Below are 16709 nucleotides of genomic sequence, written 5' to 3'. Positions count from 1 at the left end.
AATTCACAATGACAGACGACATGACAATAGCTCCCCTTCATAAATGCATGATCAGCTGTGAGACAGTCCAGCGTCTGTGTGAGTGTGGGCCATTTTTCACCTCTGATGATACCGCAACATAATTTAAATCGGTCTCCATTGTTGAAAACACCCAAACAGTCAGCTGATAGGATAGTTGGACACGACGATCAAACCTTTATTGGGTTCAGGATACTGTGCCATGTTTTTGTTTTTCCAACATAGCGCCACTTAATCTACTGTAGCCGCATCACTACAATACCCCAAAATGAAAAACAATCTGCACAGTTTCCTGTAAACTGAAATCCCTTTTTCTAATCATGTCTATTCAAACCAAACCAAAAGATTTCCACATGCACATGCAAGAGGTTTCAGTCAGAGAAACACATTGGGCACCTTCTCAAAGAGGTTTTAACCAGAGCTAAAGGGAGTTTGGGGTATTGTTATAAATCTTTCTTTACTATAAGTGAACAAAGTGTTGGTGATCAGCCCCAGAGGCTCACAGGAGTCCCAAAAACCTGGAGTTCGTTTTCTGTCTGGGTACCCAGCCATCGTTCAGATCATCAGAAGCTCCGTCCACCTTTTATGTCACCATTGGAAGATTCCTGAAAGCAGCCAGACCAAGAGGCCAGTAGAGGAACTGCAGCTTATAGTGCTTCCCACAATGGCTTCATTTTATTTTCCTCACAAAGGCACCAGTCTTTGTTGGAATCGGACTCGACAGGTGAGGAAGTGTGTGAACTTACCACCCATAGAGCCACAATAGCCTTATTAGGGGGAAATAAAAAGCAAATATCCTTAAAACGGCTGATTTTAGAGCGATTGTGTTTGTCATTCTGTTCCATGCTGACAAATTTCCTTCAGTGCTAAATAAAATTAAAAGAACCCAATTAGAGGAGCATAAATAAGTAACAAGTCTCAACTGTGACAACTCCAATCAAAAACAGGTGAAACTGTAGTAAAACCTCTAAATGTTTGGTGGATTTCAGCTGACATGTGCTTCTTTAAAGCTTCTCAGTGCAAAAACTTTTTTGTTGCATTTACAGCCGAAACAAACAAAGGTACTTTTCTGTGTGCAGAGAAGGGGCGAGCATGCGTGTAAGTCGATATCCCGGCCGCTCTCGTGTTACCTTTTCTGCAGCCACACTGAGGCCCGGGTCTCACACACATTAGCGTGGGAGGGAACGAAACTATAAACACCACAAACCCTTTATTTATGTGTATACATTAAACATCTTCAAGGTCGACATCAAATGCTACAACCGCACCGGGGGATCGTCCAATCAGAGCGCGCTGCCTCACATGTTCTCAGGCGCAGAAACTCGCCCTGGGGCCAGTTTTTTTTTTCCTCCTCTCTCAAATCCTCAGTTTGAGGAGATTTCAGTCACATCTGAATGAGACATTTGGCACACGGACAGCACATTTTAGCTTTGTGTGTTGTTGTGAGGCTACACTGGATTTTAGAAATGTCAGCACTTTATGTGTGTTGCATTGTTACACTTGTTATTTAACCTACTTTGTGCAGAGACAGGGAGGAAAAAAAAAAAAAAAAAAAAAAAAAAAAAAAAACACATCCTGTGAGAACACTGACATTTTTAGACAAGAGCCTTAAGTGCAACTCCTATAGTGCAGTTGACCAAGAAGCATCCAGTCAGACCTTTAGATACTTTGAGTTAATACGACATTTTTAACTCAAATTTTCACCACCAGGACAGTATTTTACTAGCACAGTTTTGTTGTCAGGGTGTGTGCTGCTGATATTTTACTTTCGTTATTTTTGTTTAGCCCTACCAACATTTTAACAAGAGGCTTTGCCTTTTCTTGGGTCAGTATCCCAAAGAATGAGTAATTTTAATAACATGATTGCTTCATACAGGCAGCTGTACAAACTCCCGGGACTCTGGTGAACCCATGCCAATAGTAACAAAAATAAATAAAACAATACTAATAAATGAATAGATGGACATTGAGCAGTTTTAAAAATTTAAAAAAAAAAAAAAAGGGGGGCAGAGAACTACGTACTGGGGGAAATCCTCATTACAGAAATGTTCTTATGACTCGCCTGGTTGATTCATTCTGATATAAAGAGCAGTTTTTAACTTCTTCAAATTTCTTTAACAGCTTTAGATAATTCACAATGATTTAAACCTTCTAGACTTAACAAAAACTACCTTTACCTCTTCAGACAAACCAGGATTACACCAGTGAGTAAACCGACCGTCTATACTTAGACATTATTGCTTCTCAGCGAGGAGATGCGTAAGGTGGAGTTGAAGCTGGACCCCTTTGGATCAACAGTTTCAGCTGGCCTAAAGCCGAACGACTTTTCCCAGTAATTTTAGTATCAGACAAATGCTGTAATGCAATAAAATCATGACAGTTTCCCAAAGTTGTGCCACTTTCCCAACACAAGGATTTGAGCAAAATCGTGAAGAGCTCCTCCAGTTAAGTCAGGAATAGAAAAAATAAAGCTCTTACTCTGAGAATCTTTGAGCGTTTCACAGAAAGTTAGTTCTTCCAGTTTGCCACTTATACCATAACCTCACAATTTTAGACTAGACCAATAACACTGCAAAGAGTTTACATGGTCCAGAGTTACCCGGTCTCCACAATAACCTCAGTTCACAGGCTCTGAGGAAGAAATGTATAATTAAACCCACCGAATGACGAGGAGAACTTGGGGAATGTGCTGGTGTTTTTCGCACTGGTGGTTTTTATAGTGTGTTAGCGCGAGCTTGCTCTGACAGCGAAAACATGAAAGCAGTTTTGTCTTTCCCTACAAAAAGAGAGAAAAAAAAAAAGTGCTTTATGTTCCAACACCTTGGGTCATGCTTCCTTAATTTCTCTAATGCCATCCTTCAAGGTTGAAGAACCAAAGAATAAAACACTGCAGATGTTATCCAGATTTATCTAGTTATGCTTCTAGTTTTGGACTTATTGTATGTGACACATGCTGTGATCTGGTTGCAATTACTGATCTGGTTGCAGTTATTCTCAGTGATGACACACAGCTCTACAGAGGCTGTAAACAGGGAGCTGAGGATGAGACTGCGGACTTGAAAACAACCTCATCTGGATGGCCCATGTTTCTGCTCCTCTACATGCTGACACAGTTCAGTCAAGCCACAGTAGCAACATCTGCAGCGAAGAGGAGCGAAGGCCGGAGCCATAAATATGACACCGCCATGATGGCTTGTTCTCCTCCTGGAGGATGGAAACCAAGGAAGTGAAACAGATGAAGGAGCAAACAGGTTTCGGTAAGAGTGGAGCGATGAGGTTTCAGTGAGCGCAAACACGGCCAACTTAAACACTCCTCCGTCCAATGACTCAGACACAGGAACCCTCCGAGAATCCTAAAAGCTCCAGTTTCCAAAGGAAATGAAAACAAATCATGAACTCTGCACTTAATTATTATGTTTTAAGTGCTGTGCTCAACTAAAAATCCACTGCTGTTAAATTTAGTATGAGTGTGAAACTGATTCTCTTAAAAAGAACATTTAATTTTAGAAACTTGGTTCTGGAGACTGACGCTGGTTAGTCAGCCCAAACCAAGTTTCTGTGAGGTCACCTAAGAAGATGTTTGAAAGCAATCCTCATCCAATCAGCAGCTTACACGACTGATGTGGAAACTTAAAACCAGCACAGACCTTTAGTCATTAGGCTGATATAGTCTAATAACTGAAAAGTTGGGTTTAATTTATCATTTGTAACTTTTTTAATATTTATTTATTTATTTATTATTAAATGTAATGAACACCAAAGATCGATGGGCAGCTGTGGCTCAAAAGGTAGACCAGCTCATCACTAGATCCTTCAGGCAAGGATGCACTGAACAGATGTTTGGATCACCCATTGAGTGATTGGGTATCCGAGACAACGGGCCTGATGCAAGGTCTTTGTCCCTCAGAGCACATCAAGAACTCAAACTGATATCCACCCACTTACATTTGAATGACAGTAGGATAGCTCGATACTGTATATGAATGCATTTAGAGAAAACTGGCAGGTCTCCATTTCATCCACAACAGATTGAACGCATCTAATCCAAAACATTCAATACTGAAAGTGGTCCCCAAGTGTATATGGGGATAACGCTGAAGGAGAGGATCAGCCAAAGACAAAGTGAAAAGCATTACCTGGTTTCTGTCACAGAACTTCTACCATCACATCTCACAAGAGTTCTTTCCTGAACACCCTGAAGAAAGTCTTCTGCTCCCATCAAATACTGTAATAATTTTACACCAGTTTTCTGATTTATACAAGTATCACATACAGTTCATTAAATGATCAGAAATGACAAGAAGAGGTGCACATTTATTCAGATAAATTTTTTATACTTCTTTAATTGGATGCTACAAAAAGAGTGACTAAATGTTCTGTAAGGTTGTGATTCCCGTGTGCTGCAACGTCACCTGCATTTCCTCACAGAACAATCTCTGACCTTTCTCATGGTACCTGAACACATCATGAGGCATGCTCCTAATGCTCCAAGTTACGTGACACTTCCTGTTTATTAACACCCATACTCATCCGCCACCCTCAGGTTACTTCGGCCAATCAGCAGCTCTGTTTACTGAGGTTGCCATGACAAGTAGGAAGAATGCGTCTCACTGGCCCGACCTTGAGGCCTTTCTGCCAGTGTTATCAATCACTCCTCTGTGTGTGTGCGTTCAGCCCCCACACCTCCATCTTTGCCTCGATACCGACTGTTCTTCACAGTGATGAGACTCAACAACAATGTCACCAATTCAGTTTCAGCCATTTCTGGTTTCTATGAAAGTGTTCATTCTGGAGCCACTGAATAACTAACCTTAAGAAAGTCTGTCAGTGAGCCAAAAATCACAGAGAGAGTCTGTGGCTGAAACCGAACATAAATGAGGATATTACAGTTTGAATTACTGTGAACTAATCAGAGTCAGGATGGTTGGGTACCAATGCTGCTGCACTGTTTTGGTTTGGTTTTTTGCAGTCATGTTTTCCCCATTATTCCAGGAAAACTAAGAAATCTCGGTCAGAGACTTTCTATAAAGTCTCAGTGCCTCATGCCATCTTTCAACATTTAGATGGCAAAGCTAATAAGCAGCAGAAATATCGGCCAGTGGCATCAGTACATGCCATCTTAGTGAACCTGTCAGTAGTAGTTGCTAGTGTTAGCTGATAACTTGACCCTCTTGTACAGGTATGGTCACTTCTGACTTTAAAAATAAATAAAAATTTTACAGCAGCCAAAACTCCAATGCCGACACCACAGTGGTCATGTCCACCCTTTGCATTAAGCATAAGGTGTGGCTGATTCTCAGTTATTCAGGTCATGGTGATCTTACGAGCTTAAAAGGAAAATACTTAAGTCCAGTCACTTAAGTTCTAAAACCAAAAAAGGTGGCGAGTCCCATGTATTTACCCTAAGGTATGAACCCTACAGAAGGTCATTGACCCATTACTGATCATCTGTGTTATCACATCAGACAGCGTGGAAAAAGGTGGGCGTCATTACCACCAGAGGTTTCGGGTTAAACGAGTAGATATCCCACCAAATCACATAAACTATTGAGGTCACCTGACACAAGTTGCGAGTTGGGGTTGAGATGCTTGAGAAGGGATCTCAAGTCTGCATTTGTAGGTGGCTGTGAGTTTGTGTTATTCAGGGGACAGAGACGGCCCGTTTCGCTCGTCTTTCAAACCAACCGTCTCCTCAGTCCAAAGTGTGAATTCTGGCATCCACGAAAGAGTGGCCTTTGTCCTTTAGATGTACAGCTGAGTTTGTCGAGATGATCTTCTCACACAGCTGCGTTTCTCCCATTAATGTACTCGCCAGTTTTGCTGGCATCAAGATTATGATCAGGTCCAGGCCGGCGGAAGATTATAAAAACCGCAAGTAACATGACGTGCATGAACAGTTTCAGAGTTTGTGCTTCAGTGACTCTTCGACTGACAGCCGTTTCTCTTATCTGTGTTTTGAGCTCTGATAAAAAGTTTAGAGTGGTAAACTAACACACAAAAATGAAAACAGAAAACACGTCAGAAACAGAACATCCAGAAATCTGTGTCAAAGCCTGAACTTTAAACCGAGACCTGGCAGACAGAAACCAAACATCTATCAGCTGTCAGAGTTCAACGAGGCGAGCTGGACGTGGACTGTTGTTGATACACATCACCATGGCAACAAATGGCCAAAAGAGAAAGGGTGAACTCAAGAGTGTGAGAGTGCATGCACGGTGAGGTTTCTGCTCCCAGAGAGGAGCAGCCAGCCAGCAGATTAGCTAATATCTCACCGAGGGAGGCAGCACTAAATGCGCCGAGAGCGGCCCGACGCTCGTCAGCAGATATGAAGACGATGCGCATCTTCATTATGGATTTATCTGTCAATGATTAGTCATGTTACAGGAGTGTCAAATCCATTTAGTACAAAGTCAAGACTCAGAATCAATAAGTCTCGACTCCCGTTTTTCCAGGAAGTGTCAAGTTTTAAATTCTTTCATTGGAACATTTTTAGAAAAGCAGAAGCCTGACTGGATGTAAACGTAATTGCTGCGCACTCAAAAGAAAAAGTGAACATTTGTCTAAGATACTGAAGGGTACAGACTACACATATACAATATTGTATATTTGGGTCAGAAGGACTCAGTTTCGGTGTAAAAAGCTAGCTATTCCAGGTGGCATTAGATGAGTTTTTTCCCCCAACTTTCAAAACATTAGTCAACATTTTCCTGTGACAGTTCCCAGAGTCCTAAGGCATTCCAGTCAGTCGTCCTTCCACGCAGGTAGCAGTAAAAACAGCAGGACAAGAAGAAATCTAATCTTGCAGATCCAACTTTGTGTCAAGGTCCAGAAAGACTAACACTTTCAATACAGGCGATTCTTTTTATACAAGTGTGGCAGCTCTGAATTCACTAAACGTCATACAACAAGTGTGTTGAGGTCTTCTATGAGTTTAGTGAACTCTATTGAGTTCCATGTCTGATCAGTCACATTCAGGGGGTCACGCTAGGTGAAGCAAAGGATAAAAGCAGGATTTTTTCATTTTTCCCCTCATTTGTGTCTCCATCCCGCCCATGACCTAACAGTCAACCTCAGTACGCCATGCTCGAGTACAATAATTTCCTAAAATGTAGCTGGATGACAGGAGCCAACAGAGGACACAGCAGTGCATCTTTTGCAGAACAGTTTTAATCTTTGAGGTATACTGTCAATTAGGCGTGGCATCGAGCAGGACAAGAGGAGGAAACAATTAGTTCTTTGTTTTAATAAACCGTTTCAGTCCCTTCACTGTGAGTGTGGGGCATTTTGATTAACAGTAGATCAAAGTATAAAGATTTCACACCATCTCACATCTGTTGTGAGACATGAGAAACAAAGACTCGAAAGAGCACAAAAAACCCCAAAACAAAAAGCAGGACTGATTGTCTGCTGCCGATTGAACAACCAGGAAAGTTTGACATTCTGAAAATGCAAACAGAAGTGGAAAAATTCTCCCACTGAAAGCTGGGGTTGTTCTTGGAAAAACAGGGCCTGGAGGCACCACAGGTTAACTCTGCATGTAGAAGAGGTCACGCCGCCTGATTAAGGTCACACCTGAAAGCTACAGATCCCGTCAGGCCTGTTCTCACCTGGTTCCTCTCACACTGAGGCAGATGTAGAACAGCACTGCAAACGGGGACAGAAACCAGTTGAAGGCAGGATTATTCAACTAAATTTACCAGCACAGGTGACGTCATATTCCTGACACAATAAATGAAGAAACACTAATCGGGGCAAGCACAGGCTAAGAAGAGCATGCAAGCAATGCTAGCTTGTAGAGTGTTAGTAATGATCAGACAGGGACATAAAACAGACTACAGCTACTTCTCCATTCCAAAACACAAGCTTCCATTATATGATTTTGTGCAATTACACAAAAGCTGCACTAGAAACAGGAAGCAGAGACATTTCAGGCTTCCATAAAAGCAAAACGTTATTTAGAACTTAAATTTTGCTCAAGTGACAGAACTGTCACTCTGAAGGCAAGGCTGTGAATATTTAAAGCTACACCTAGAGAAAGAAGCACCACTATCTTATGTGCTCTGGTGCAAGGTTATCCTGGTAGCAATGTAGCTATTTATCTTTCACAGCATGCAACCATCGAGGTACCCGTCTCGTCTGCATTTTACTTTAAACATAAAATGTTATGCAGAGCGTGTGAATTTATCCAAACAGTTGTTCTTTTGTTCAGATGTGTGTTTAGTTTTCACACTTGAGTCACACCAGTAGCAGGAAAGCCACTCAAGGTAATTATATGCACTGCAAGTCATTTATGCAGCTTTAATGTTGGACATGTATAAAAAAAAATTAAAAAAAAGATTAAAAAAAAAAGTATTTGGCTCAAGGCTAAATACTTACCTCTGCTCGCCTTACAATTTGTCCCAGGTGGTTTGTTTAATTGGTGGCGTTTAGCACTTCTGTTATGCATTCACGCTGGTTTTACACAGATTTCCATCCAGTGTTTCCAAATCCTAAATTTGTTTTTCCATGCAGTTATTCCTCGTTTCAGCCTCAGCAGAAACCTGATAAACTAGATGTACACAAACTGCTAATAACAACGCAACACCTCCATTACACCCATCGTGATTTTTTCCAACTCCATATTGTTAGTCTATAAGCTTTGCATGATTCCCAGTTCACACTAATGCCATTTGTTTCATTCAGGGCCACAACACATCCCCTGGGTTCAACTGCCTGAAACTATTGCCTTTCGGCCATCTTTCTACTGTTTGGATGCCCCTCATGGTCAGACATGGCCCATCTTTATAGCAGTTTGAAGCAGAGAAGAACTACTTGTACAAACAAGCATGTTTTAATGAGCATGCGCTGTCTGCACACACGGGGGACTAATAAAAGCGCTATACAAATACAGGCCATTTACCATTTACTGTGTCACAATGTGTATAAGGCAAAGAACAGCTAAGAAGCCCCAGTGACTCAAACTGTTTTAGCCAACATAGGATTAACAGATGAGCAAGATAATCCAGATGTTTTTCTCCAACTTAAACTGATCACGTCACAGCTACTCCATAAATCCATCAGCTTTCCCAATCATGATGCAGCACACCGGTCTGCACAAGTGGATGGGCCAACGCCTTTTGTACACAACACCTCTCAACTCACTGGCCAATGTCCAAAAAGAGGTAGGCAAAGAAAGTGTGCATATAAGGTGTCGCAATCTCAGAATGATGATTCCAGCTCCAAACAGACACACAAGGTTCATTCAGGGATAGATTTCTCTCTAAGGCGGTAAAGATTTGCTTCTTAAATCAAACTCCTGTCAGAGGATAAACACGGCCTCTGCAGAGATTCGGGAACCTGCAGAAAAAGCGTTACAACACGGCAACTTCGCAAGCTCCAGCTTCATGAACAGTTTTCACCTGAACCATGCTGCAGAAACAAATTAGTCATCTGGACCAGACATTTAGCCGGCTGCATTAAATGTATTCATTCACACATACACAGAAGTTCAACTTTCAAGTCCAGTCAAAGTTTATTTTTAAAGCACATTTTAAACAACCTCAGTTGACCAAATGTCTACCAGTTAAAGAGAATGTACACTATAAAATAACCACTAAACACAATATACACTTAAAAACCAAACAAACCAAATAAATAAGAGACTGTTCTTGCTTGTTTTTGGGACTTGCTGAGCAGCATATACTGGCTTTTATTATCCACATAAGTTTTTAAGAGTGTTGAGGGCCTGGGCAGCTTATATGTGAAAAGGTGAGTTGCTCCTAAGATTAGGAGCTACCACTGAAAAAGCTCTATTGCCTCTGCTTTTAAGCCCGGATCTGGTAGGATTGTAGGGTTTCACTGCGGTTGCACTGCCTAACGAAGCTTAATAGTTATTCCGTAAACTATTAGGAGTTAAATATGAGTGATTTCACTTTGATTGTCCGGCATATCTAAAGGCCACGATGCATAGCTGAATTAAGTGGAAGCTGAGATGCAGAGGATGGGGGCAGAGGCACAAAGACAAAATACGCCAGGAAACCGGTGGGTGTTCCTGTGTTTGCTGCTCTGCTGCCAGCTGAGGAGGAAACCCGCTGCTGTACAAAGTAGTGCTTTTTTTCCCTTCGTCTTTTTTGGTCAGCCAACCCAAATTTAGCATTGTTGGTGTGACATTAGCTCTGTAGGAAATAACTACATCTTCAAGCTGACGCCAGTGTACGAGTTTCCAATCGCCAGAGGTTAAGAAAAAACAAACTACGCCACAATCAAATGACTTTAACGTCTAGACGGCTAAGCTCGTGATCTCTCAGTTCAAAGTCCAGGTAACTTGTGTGACTCCATCCTCCTGCTTACAAACACCTTCTCTGTGACACTGCTTGAAAACTGATAGGCCTGTTCTAAAAATCATACCCTGCTTTATCCTCTTCGAGCACTAATGAGGAGGCAATATTTATTGAATCAACATCACCATGCTGTCAGTGAGACTTGAAACCAGCTATTCAGACAATAAACTAATCAGGAAAGTGTTTACCAAGGTCGTAAATAAGATTCAAGTCACTCCAATTCTGATTTTATGATAAAGGAAATTTCTTTGGCAAATTAAATAAAAGACAGAAAATTTAAGATTGCGGTGAGAATCTAAGCATACAAAACCGAGCAGCTGTGGTGTTATCGATGTGCTTTATTGCTACCACTGTGACATTTGGTGTTTAAACATGACACAGATGCCCTGAACCCCGGCAGTCACTGAAAGCAGTCGACTGAGGAACTATTGATCTGCCTGGAGCTCGAGGAGACGCAGAAGAGAGCCTGAAAGCACAGCGGCAGCTGTCCCTGAACCAAAACTTAAAATTAAACAAAGTGCATTCAAGCTCTGAAGAGGTCGCACGCACTGAAAATATTCAGTGTGCATTAGAGACAAAAGCCAGGGGCCTTCTTCAGGGGTCCCCACACCACAGCAATACATTAACAGAGCTGAAAAGGATGTGGAGTTACATCACTTTGGCCACATGCCAGTCTGTCTTCTCCACCCTCCCAGTCTGATGAGCAACTCCGTGTGGAGTCACTTCTGGTTGCTGAAGGGTTTCCTAACTATGGGGCTGGGTCGTGATATGAGCTACGAGCTTTGAGATGGCCTCGCCTCTGTGACGGAAACGAGCTTCCAGTATGCAGTAAGTCACATCGGCATTGGAGGAAATTCAGTTTTATTCAGCTCACCACTTATTTTTTGTGGTGGGAAATTAGCTTGTCCCTGAAGCTTGCACTGAATCTGTAGTTTCTCCTTCAACCAAACCCTAACCAGCTGCTCACCGACTGAGTTTTAACCCTTTGAAAGCAGAGTGGGAGCAACCTTTTCAAAAACCCAGTGGTTTCTGGCATATTTCAGCCTGCTCATGTAACAAAATAACTGTCTGCGCATCAGAAGTTAAAAGAGTCGTTGCTGCAGTGTAGCTTCCCTTTGAAAAACACAAAAAACTACTGATATATACTGAACTGTGAAAACCCATCATTAAGGCTAAAGGGGAGGTTGCCTTAATGATGGGTGACAAGTCACTTTGTGGTGACTTTTCAGCTTTCCTTTTTGACATTTATAGTTTAGGACCAGTAAACTCTTCCCTAATCTTTCAATAAGACATTTTTAATCTTAACAGATAGGTTTAGTGAAACTTTGTGCTCCATTTTTGTTTTATTTAAGAGTTTCCTCCACACGAGACGCAAAACATGCGCTGCACTTTTGTGGCGTGGTCTCAGGTGCAGACCCTTAACGCAAACACGTAAATGGAGTGAAAGTGTGCAGGTGAGAGGGTGATGAGTTTAAGGCTATGTCTACACTAATCCGGATAAATTTGAAAATGGCGTTTGTCTAAAAACGCTCTGCGTAATCTTAGTTTTATTGGTCACGACTGCAACACATGACTAAAATACGTCATCGTTTTCTAAAAGGCTCCAGGTTCGTGGTCCACACTGACGTGAAAACAATGTTTTCAAATGTATCTGCTTTGGAGAGCGTTTTCAAAAAGCTCAGTTTTCCTTGACCAAAAACGCCGTCTCAGTGTGGACGGAAGGCCAAATCTGAGAGAAAAAGATGAATTTTCAAACGAAAGCGTATGAGTGTGGACATGGCCTAACCGAGCTTCCACACGCCTGCCCTCCCTCACCCCTTCCTACTTGGCTCATATGCTCCACCTGTCATGGTGGTGAGGTATCTGACAAGCTGTCGGCACCTGTGAAAACACACCGGAGCCTCTTAGACGTCCAGGTGGGACCTGAGCACATTTTCACACTGATGTCGTGTGGACTTTCTGTAAAATGCGTCACAGTGAACTCAGACTACCGAGTATTGCACTGACATGCAAACATTTGTGAGATGTTACATGTGTTGCGAAACACGACTTTTAAAACGAGCCAGTACTACCTGTGCCACAGATGGCACGCCCTTCAGACTGCAGCTGAACAATAAAAAGTGAAAGCAGCTGGAGCGCTGCGCATAAATGAACAACCAGACGTGCAAGAAGGTGGTTTTGGATCAGCTCCAAATGGCCTGTCTGAGATCTGGACATGCTTCACTTCCACAAAACCAGAGTCAACGTGCAGTTTAAGCGTTCATGTAAGTAGTGGTGCTATTTATAAGAGCTGAACAGGCAGGTGACCTTCAGGTGAAAACGGCAGATAAACATTTCGTCAGTTTGTCAAGGACTCTTATTTTTCTGTGTTTTTGTTATTATTATTATTAGTTTAAATATTAGTGACTTTTGTCTGTTATGCCCTTTTCAGCCTTTAAAGTATGACACTTATAAAAATAGAAAAGGCTAGAATAGCCCTCTACTGTCATTGTACAAGTACAATGAAATACTGGCACTGACTCGACTTGGTGTCACGTTTTGTGTTTTGTTTAACTGAACGATTCTTGAACAGGATGTCGTGCTGGACTGAACGCAGCTCCAATGAAAAGACCAAAACTCACCGTCTGGGAAACAAGAACCCAGACTACTCGTCACATCACAAAGCACATACACCTGGTCCTGCCAACAGGTAACCACAGGGAGGAGATGAGATCATTTTGCCTCAGAGATGACACTGACTCAGGCTGTGAATCAGCTCGTTGACACAGACCAAGGATGGGCACCAACCTCGGAGGACAGGAGTGAAGCCAGTGCACAAAGTGCAAACGCATTTAGTGAAAATCAAACGGCAGCCGCCGCTTTACTCGGCACTGCTGGGATGGAAATTTGAAAATACCAGTGTTGGTGCAGATGACTAAATTCTTCTTTCAGTTTGTTTGGGATTAAAATCTCACATTTTAAATGTTGAGATTTTTTTTTTTTTTTTTTTTTTTTTTTTTTTTTAAACACAGGAGTAAAAAAGAAAAATCTTTGACCAGTTTGACTACAATTCCCATAACAGCTGGGAGAAGGTCCAACTTTCATACATGATGCCTCCAGTTTGTTTTAAATGTAGGTTTTCTGTTATGAATGTGTGAAAGCCAAACTGAGGGAGCTAAAACTCATGGGGAAAAAATGTATAAAGAAAATACACCTCTATGAAAGATTGGAGAGATTCTTCTGTTATTTTGTCCACCATTTACACCAGTATGAACAGCAAAACAGCTCAGCACCCTCAAAAAACATGAGCAGAGAGCCAATTAAGCAGCTCTCTACCTGACACCAAACACCTTAAAATGTCTGAGAGCAGAAATAACCATCCATATGCACAGAGGATCCAGAGACCATGAGTTTAACTCATTTTCATTCATTTCATAAATGAAAACTCAGGTACAAGAACAAAAAGGTGTCCTGGGAGTAACGAGCTTTTGTTTTTCCAAACTTTCAGGGACAGGTACTCTTGCTTCATCAAGTTTATGCTGATTAATCTAATTATTTAGAGCATTTAGATTTGCAGTGAATCGCCAAGCACTGAGATGAGATGTGCAAAACAAGCTAAAAGAGAAGCAGAGGGAATTCCCTCCCCCCCCAACTTCCTAGATCACTGGGTCACTTCTCAGTCTGAAGGAAAAGCATTAGTCAGTGAAACATCAATAAAATTCTCTTTTTAAAAGAACAAAATTTTTTTTTTTGTCCAGATTACTCATGACGAGTGAAAAGGGGAGAACAAAAACCCACAGATCGAATTATTTAATCCATTTCTCTCAGATGCTATGATCAAAGTTTTACCAAAGTCCCACCAGTAACCAAAATCCAGATATTCAAATACAAGAAGCTGAAACCAGAAATTTGCATGGCATTTTTTAGCGCAAAAAAATTAAATTTATTTTCTCCTCTATATCTATCTATATCCATTTCCTCCCCACTGACTCATCAATTTCATGAGTGATGATTAACCCTCTAAAACATTACCTTAAGGGAACAAAAATCTACTATTTACAAAAGGGACGTAAACTACAAACAATGGAAATTAAATTCAGGTGTGGTTAGTCACCCAGCAAAGAGCAGCTTGTAAAGAACACGAAGCAGAATGACTGCAAAGCAGATCAAAAAAAAAAAAAAAAAAAAACTGGAAAGGGGGGAAAGAGCTCTTGAACATCATTCAGCTCTGACTTTGATTTCTTTGAGTCCGAGGGTGAAATATTTGAGGAGACTTGAGTTCTCCACGAGGTCGGCCTCATTAACACAGGTGTGTCCTCACCTCTGTGGGAGACTGCTCATTAAAAACACACTCTGCACCCACAACACGCCAAACTCAATTCAGAAATCTGTCACTTAACGCTGCTGTTGACAGAAAAACAAAACCATTCACTTAATCAGAAATTACCCTGAATGCCAAGTTTACACCCACGTTTCTACGACTCTCACACGACCCAGATTTAAACGTTAAAATAAATAAAAATAACCTAAATTTAAAAAGCAGTCCAAGTATTTTTGATGACTTTACGCCGAATTAAAGAAGGACATCCGCTAGTTCTAAAGGTTTTATTAAATCGATTCAACATTACTTTAATATCGCAGATAAACGCGCGACATTATTAAAAAGATCATTTATCGACGACGTTTTGCAAGGAGTTCTTGTCGTACACTGCTCTACACGTACAGAAGCCACCGGGAATGTGAATTTATTAAATTACGGATAATTTAAGCAATAACGTTTCTTCTACCTTTCGCTACAGGCTTACTTTGAGTGCATAATGGTGAACTTTATCAGCTTTTAAGAGACTCAAGTTCCCCAATGCCTCACCTTGCTAACCAAACGCTACCAAGCGGGCAATAGCGGCGCCGTGAAACTTACAAATCTGATATTTTACAGAGAATATTTGCGCTATCTGGGTTAAAAATCTCTGCCGAATTGAAGAGTGTGTCCAAAATTATCAAAAATCTGCATTTGCAGTCAGGTGCGACGTTTGTTCTCGCATAGAAAAGCCAAAGATATAAAATGCCTGAATTTTAAATGGTAGCCCGTGCATTCCAGGACAGAAGACGGGGCGATGAGGCTTTAAACCTGGAATAGTGAGTGAAAACTGGATGAAAACTTTACTCTGAGAAGAAATATTGGATATTCCAGTATCCCTGTCGTGTGCGGACTCTTTTATTATGTTACAAAGTTTTGTCGGAGGCGCACAGCTGAGGAGGAAGCTTCCAGATGAATGAATGGACCTGGTACTCACCTATGGACACAAGCTTTATGTTCTCCTTTTCCAGGAACTCAAGAGCCACCGACACGTTTTCCAGCTTCATCTGCCTGAAGGTGGGCCTCGGGTGGTACTTTCTGTACATCTTCTTGTGACTGAGGACCTCCAGCAGGGCGATGAGCCTCAGGCCGTCGCCCAGGTCCAGCTGCAGATCCACGATCCGCTTGTTGACGCACTTCAGGTGCTCGTTGATCCAGCGGGTAAAGGTGTTCTGCTGGATCTTCTTCCACGGAGCGTCCTCCGCCAGGTCCTTCTCTGTGGCCGGCATCTTTGATAAGTTTCCTCGCTGACTGTGTGTAAGTCTTCTGGCACGGAGATGGGTAAGAAATTACAGAAAGTTAACTGGTAAGCCTGCTGTGTTGCCGCGTTGTTTCCTCGGAGCTGCTGCAGCTCGGTCTGAACTTTCTCCGCACTAATGCCGCTGCGTTCAGGTGCTGCTCGGATTAATCAGCTTCTTCTTCTTCTTCTTCGCGTTTGTCTGAGTTGCTAGTCACCGTCAGCGACGTTTTACCGCCTCCCAACGGCATTGAAGTCCATTAAAGTCTATTTATTTTCCGCACCTTGGACACAGATGCAGACACTACACACAGAGTAGTTATAGATTCGGTTTGAATATAAATACATGTAAAAACATAATTTCATATTTCTTCTAGTTAATAACCTTTGTGTCAATGAGTTTCACCTCACATTCTGTAAATTTAGTTATTTATTTTGCATAAACCTTCATTCATTTGAGTTTCAGGCCCTCACACATCCATTTGGGTGGGTTGAAATTCGAGGCTTTATTTTTTCCAGCATTTTTAAGCCCTCTTACCTTTTTATTACTGTGGTCTGGCAAGGTTACATGTGAGAGGATGGACCTTCATAACACTCAAAGCATTTCCCATTTATTTGTTCATTGTGGAGAAATTGTAGCAAAGAAGATTTCCAGCACATTAAATATTTTTTGGAGTGGAGAGCAGAGGGTTTGGTCCTGCTTACTTCCTTCAGTTTATTTCCAGTGAGTGTAAGTGCCTTACACCTGAACTCTGTCCAGCAGAGGGCGATTCCACTGGTTATTTCCTTTTGTGTATAA

The 16709-nt window shown here is 41.7% G+C and overlaps 1 protein-coding gene across 5 annotated transcripts in view; it reads right to left on the bottom strand.

Moving 5' to 3' along the window:
• Positions 1 to 16076, bottom strand: part of flnba (filamin B a) — a 62600-nt gene extending 46524 nt beyond the window's left edge. For 2 of the 5 annotated variants that reach the window (XM_085407067.1, XM_085407069.1), the window contains exon 1: positions 15611 to 16076. In XM_085407067.1, the coding sequence (XP_085263193.1) occupies positions 15611 to 15902 (292 nt within the window). In that variant the 5' untranslated portion in view covers positions 15903 to 16076. The remainder of the gene's footprint in view (positions 1 to 15610) is intronic. The other 3 variants (XM_085407070.1, XM_085407071.1, XM_085407072.1) reach the window with 2 other exon arrangements.
• Positions 16077 to 16709: the final 633 nt, after the last annotated feature.

The sequence above is a fragment of the Rhamphochromis longiceps genome, linkage group LG5, assembly GCF_057381845.1.
Source record: "Rhamphochromis longiceps isolate RC_006_pf linkage group LG5, R_longiceps_female_GT1.1, whole genome shotgun sequence".
Taxonomy (NCBI): Eukaryota; Metazoa; Chordata; class Actinopteri; order Cichliformes; family Cichlidae; genus Rhamphochromis; species Rhamphochromis longiceps.
Note: the sequence above shows the minus strand (reverse complement) of the source record. Positions and strands in the feature narration are given on the sequence as shown.